General features: G+C 51.5%; 1 protein-coding gene across 2 annotated transcripts in view; it reads left to right on the forward strand.

Moving 5' to 3' along the window:
- LOC135550929 (dapper homolog 1-like) overlaps window positions 1–3770 on the forward strand; it is a 55619-nt gene extending 51849 nt beyond the window's left edge. For both annotated transcript variants that reach the window (XM_064982180.1, XM_064982181.1), the window contains one exon: window positions 1424–3770. In XM_064982180.1, coding sequence (XP_064838252.1) covers window positions 1424–3051 — 1628 coding nt within the window. In that variant the 3' untranslated portion in view covers window positions 3052–3770. The remainder of the gene's footprint in view (window positions 1–1423) is intronic.
- The last annotated feature ends 2230 nt before the right edge of the window (window positions 3771–6000 follow it).

Here is a 6000-nt window from a genome sequence, read left to right on the forward strand (position 1 = left end):
GGACTGCCTGTGCCCAGTGACATTGATAAATTAGGGTACTGGGTGTGCTGGTGGAGGGGTGAAAGGAGAGACTGGTTGTTCATGTTTTGATGTGTAACGGCATCAGTGGACTGTCTTGTGGTGATTATGCAGGGGCCTAGATTATAGTCATGGGATTAAGACAAGGCTGCTCTGTACAAACTCAGTCGGAGAGAGAAAGATACCCACTGTAGCATGTTAGAGACACACACGCCACACACACACACTTACAGACTCTCTCTCTTACACACACACACACACACACACACACACACACACACACACACACACACACACACACACACACACACACACACACACACACACACACACACTTGAACAAACACACAGGCAGAGAGACTCTCAAACATTAACACTCACACACCCACACATACATAGACTCTCAAAGACACACACATACTCTACATAGACACTGTTAGAGTGCATTTTAGTCTGGCCATGGCTGTGCTAAGCTGACGTTCCTGAAAGGAATGCGTCCCTATGGGATGCAGCAGACTAGTTTAGGGAAAACAGAAGGTGTGTCCCAAATCGCACCTTATTCCCTTTATAGTGCACTGCTTTTGACCAGAAACCTATGGGCCCTTGTCAAAAGTAGTGCACTCAAAAGGAAATAGGGTGCCATTTGGGACACAAGCCAGACTTCAGTTTGATGTACAGTAGAGTAGATCCCTGGTGGTCAACCTCTTGTTACCTCAGCTGCTCATTCTATCTGAAGGATTCAACAGAACACTGTCTACGCCCCAAATGGCACCCTGTTCCTTATATAGTGCAGGACCCTGGTCAAAAGTAGTGCACTATGTAGGTAATAGGGTGCCTTTTGGAACAGAGCCTGTGTTGTGTCTGTAACCGCCTGGTCATAATAAACAGTGTCTGCTGTTTTTGCAGCTGTGTATTGTACATACAGCTAGAGCTACGTCCGTGGTGCCTGGTGTATGTTTGCTCATTCACCTGAGTGGGTTTGTATACCTATTTCCCATAACGTGCTCATTTTCAATGATAGTTTGTCAGCAATGCCTCACAATACTGTAAGTGCTACTGCAGGCTAGTGACTAGAGATGGCATTTCTTCAGAAGCGCCATAGCCCATTTGAGCATGGGTCTAATTTCATCTGGGATAAAGGTAAAGTCTCAGTTTTGGATAGAAAACCAAATTAGCAAAAACTATTGGTTTGAGATGAGCGTGGTTCCCCAATGTTGTGTCCTGACACACTCCAACATGTCTTTTTAAGCACATGACCAAATAAAGTTGATCCGAATGACAAAATCTCATGGTAGCTGCATCATTAGCTTATGTCTATGGGTTCTCATGTCTGTGGGTTCTCTTGTCTGTGGTGTTGTTCTCTGCTTTGTCTGATTATAACGGTGTTATTGGTTCTGTTTTCCAGGAGAATTCTTCGTGGCCAATCGGGAAGGACAGCCAGAATCCGGGTCCCGCCCCACAGTCCCCCTCTCCTTCTCGGCCCCCTACCCCTCCCTGGAAGGCATCGCCGAGGGGGCCGGCGAGGGGGAAGACAAGGCCTGGGCCTGGGACCACAGCTCAGGGCCAGGAGGAGGGCTGGATGTGGAGGGGGAGCCCACGGAGGAGGACTACCGTCAGGCACAGCGTGTTGAGACATATATCCTGAGCCTGATCCAGCGGCGCGCCCTGTCCCCTCGGCCCTGCAAGCCCCGTACCGCCATCACCGTGGCCCGCCAGAGCAGCCTCTGCCGCAAGGACCCCCTGCCTCCACCACCCGCTGCCTCCATCCCTGAGCACCACCAAGCCGCTGTTCCCACTCCCTCAGAGGGTCCCCCTGCATCCTGGGCCTGCCACAGCCTGGACCAGGAGCCATACGCATGCATTGCCTTGCCCCCCAATGACTCCCCTCTCCACCATCACCACCCTTACCCTCACTACAACCAACCAAGGCCCAGACAGCCCTTGGCCAACACCCGCTCTGCCTCCCTGGACTCCCCCTGCAGCATACCTCCATCCCAGGGCCCAAGCAGCCACGAGCCCGACTCACCCCATCCCTTCCACCACGGCTACCCGGCCCCTCCCCCGCCCCGTTCGCCTCCCTCGCCTGACGAGCAGCTGGTCAACGCCCAGTACATCCCTGCCCAACCTCTCCGGGCCCCCACCGCCAGGGCCTCCGCACACTCCCACTCCCACAGGGGGGCCCCTGGGGGACCCAAACCCAGCCGGGGCGCCTATTCTCCAGAGAGGGGTTCTCAACAGCCACCGGCCCCACAGCAGCTGCAGCAAGCCAAGTCTAAAGCCGCCCCCAAGAAGTGTCGCTTTAGCGAGGAGAGGGAAAGGGAGAGGGACAAGGAGAGGGAGAGAGACAGAGAGAGAGAGCGGGAGCGGCCAGTAGGCTCCAAGAAGCCTGGAAGACGAGCCTGCAGGTCCCAGTCTGAGAACAGCCTCAATGGGCAACGGGGCGTCCCTGAACGCAAGTACAACACGGTGGAGAGAGACGGGGGAGGATCAGGGTCAGGAAGCGGCCGCGGAAGCCAGTCCAAGGGGAAGAGGCCCCAGCCGGGCAGCACAGGCTACCGCCGCTGGCGCTCCACCCTTGAGCTCAGCCAGGATGAAGCTGAGCAGACTCCACAGCCGCCCCCAGCTGACCAGGGCTCCAGGCGCACCCGCAAACCCCGGCCTCCTCCTCCACCTTATGCCTACATCAACCCACACCCATATCATCACCCCCATCTGGAGTACCTGGACCGAGAGCTCGCAACCCTGTGTCGGGCCGAGGAGCGCTACCCTCACCCTGGACAGGGCGAGTCCGAGTCGAGCCTGAGTGAAGACTCGCCGGCCTCCAGCTCGCTGTCAAGTGACTCAGACGAGAGCGGGGGTCTGGTGTGGCCCCAGCAGCTCCCCCCTCAGCTCTCCTCCCCCCTGACGGCCACCGCTCCAGCTGGGGCCCCCCTGCAGCCCAAAGCCTTCATCAAGATCAAGGCCTCCCACGCGCTGAAGAAGAAGATCCTGCGCTTTCGCACGGGCTCCCTCAAAGTCATGACCACCGTTTAGAGTGTCGCACAGGACCCGTGCTTAGTAGTTGGGGGTTAAGACAATTTAGTGTCTTTCTCTATATGCACCTGGTTTCCTTTGTGTAGAAGCGCCGTCTGTTTTGAAGAGCCACAAGTACAGAAGACAGCAAATTTAACTCACTGCACTGCCTAACTGTACATGCATACATAGACTCTTTGGCTTTCAATGCATCCTTCACAGGCCTCAAATCTGCCATAAACCCTCCTGAACGAGCAAACAGAGCTGAGCCTGAGCTCTAAACTATGATCCCAGAGCTGTGAAGCTTTCGGCTATTGCTTGAACCCAGCCAGGCGGGGTCTAAGACAAGATAATATGCTATGGGGCTTGAGTTGGCCTTATTCCCCTTGAGCATGATATGTCCCGTCTTGTGACTCAGCATCAACGTGTCTGTAGTCTAGGTTGTGCTCCAGGCCACACTACTTTGCAGACATTGTATCAACAAATGGATACATGCCATGTTATTAACTGCATAACGCAGTTGGGTATCAGACTGCTAAATCATATGGGTTAGCTGATACGTTAAACACCTATCTAGCTGTGAAATCTGACGTTGTCATATCTGGCAGGTGTATGCAATGTAGCCTGGAACGCTGCCCTCCTCTGCACATGACCACCTGTGTGGTGTGACCACCTGTACTCACTCCTGTATTTATGAATATATTCTGTAAATAAAATGAGCTGGGACCATAGAACCTTAAGGGGACCACAGAGGTCTTGTCTCTCGACCACCGGCTGTCAATGTGTGTTTCATTGGATGGAGAGAGAGTGAAAGTGAGTGACTGTGGGTGTGTTTGCCTCTCTAGCTCTTTAAAGCTCTCAAGCTGTGATGCATTATTAGTGTTGTTAGTGTTCCATCCTGATTCGCACCCAGGTTTACCACGCAAAAGACCATGCATGGGCTGTGTCTGAAAACATTACTGGCTGTCAAATCCTTGATGTTTCTGTTTACTCAATTCCTCACCTTCCTCTCAAAGTTCTTTGGAGGAGAAGGCCCAAGGGGAGGGATCTTGGGTACTCTGTTCCAATGCACTTTGAGAGGGAGGAGAGGACTGGTGGAAACAAGGACGGAGGATGCAAGGATTTGTCAGCTAGAAATGTTTTCAGACACGTCCATGGATGGGCTCTTTCTAAAATATGCTTTCTTCAATTTCTTGCTTACTCTTTCCTCGCCTCCTTGTCAAATTGTATTAGAGGAAAAGATCTGAGGTGAGGAAACTTAGACCTTCTCTTCCAATGCATTTTGAGAGGGAGGTGAGGAGAGTGGATGCTAGGGGAGAAAAAGAAACCCAAGCTGGACGTCCATTTCAGGGCAAGGATAAAGCTATGACGTGATGAAAGACAACCTTGCAGTAAAGGTACCGATAACATGATTCATTTTAAGAGAGATACATGATACACATTTTCCTTCTGACAATTCAGACCACATGTGGCATATCTGACACTGCAGCCAGTCCAGTTGCTCTATCTCATGGAGATAAAATGTAAACTACAGTGGGGGAGTCTCAAATGGCTCCCTATTCACTACATAGTGATCTACTTTTTACCAGAGCCCCATGGGCCCTTGTCAAAAGTAGTGGACTATATAGGGAATAGGGTGACATTTGGGACATAACGAGTATCTGCTGTGCTGGGTGGTACCAGTGGAGCCAACTGCACTAATAACCTTTCACCGAGGTAGGTAGTGGAACACACACAGGCAGGGAAACACACACACCCTTTTACCAGTGAAAAGCCTGGTGCTGCAGGTGATGTAGGTGTTAATTGAAAGAAAAGAGGGAGTTGGGGAGGGGTAAAGGAGGGTAGTTGACAGAGGGTGGAAGGAGGGAAAGCGGGGTAGATGGACATGGAAAAGCAGAGGGAGAGCAGTGGTGAAAGCTGGGGAGGGGCTGGTTTCTGGGTTAGAGATGGTATCTTGTTTTTGTTGTTGTTGTCATGCAGGTCTAGTCTGGCGTGTCACCAACATGGCTGCAAGCCAGAAAACAGGAATTCACATAAACACTTAATCAGTTTCTTCCCCTGGAGAACAAGATCATTAGCCCCAGATGTAGCGGAGCAACTTCCTACAAACACATACACACACACACATACATATACACACACACACACACACACACACACACACACACATGCTTGAGCAAACACACAAGCACTGGCACACACACAGACACATTCAGGCACTAGCATACACATTCATAGGCACTGCCATAGGCACACACATGCATACACACATGCATACACACACGCAGACACATACACATAAACCAAGTGGGAAAGAAGGGCAGGAAAGCTTCATCATGGAAGATGCTGAGAACTCCTATGACAATTTTGACAGACACCCATTCTTACACACACGGTTACACACTTCAAAAAGGCCTTTGCACTACGACCTTTCCTTCCATTGCCACATTCTGGTAAACACACACAAATGCACGTCTTAGGGCAGCTGTAGAACACAGCACTATTGAGTAAATGAACAGGGAGTGTGTGAGGCTGGGGGAAGAGAAGAGGACATGGATTTCTGGGATATGGGTTGGGCATTATGACACTGTTCCAGCTGTGTCAGTCATCTGTCCTGCTGCAACAGGAATAGAAAAGAGAGTGTAGGAGAGGAGAGGAGAGGAAGGCTCCAGAAAAGAAGATGGGTGGTTGAGAGAAACTAGCTGAAACTAGTGAGCCCCTTACCCTAATCAGTCCTGCTGGAAATAGAGAGGAGGAGAGATAGAGGGAGAGAGACTGAGAGAAAGGGAGAACTCAGGCAAAAGAAAGAACTCTCTGTAGCCTCCCTCTCTTCACTCGTTCACTGTCTCGCTCTCAGGCATTTCCCCGCCCACCACCCCCTCTCTTTCTCACCCTCCCTCCCTATACCTCTCTCCCTCCCTCCATCTGGATTTGGTTAGAGAAGCATGCTCCCTTCAGGGCAAGGAACCT

The sequence above is a fragment of the Oncorhynchus masou genome, chromosome 12, assembly GCF_036934945.1.
Source record: "Oncorhynchus masou masou isolate Uvic2021 chromosome 12, UVic_Omas_1.1, whole genome shotgun sequence".
In the NCBI taxonomy this organism is placed as follows: Eukaryota; Metazoa; Chordata; class Actinopteri; order Salmoniformes; family Salmonidae; genus Oncorhynchus; species Oncorhynchus masou.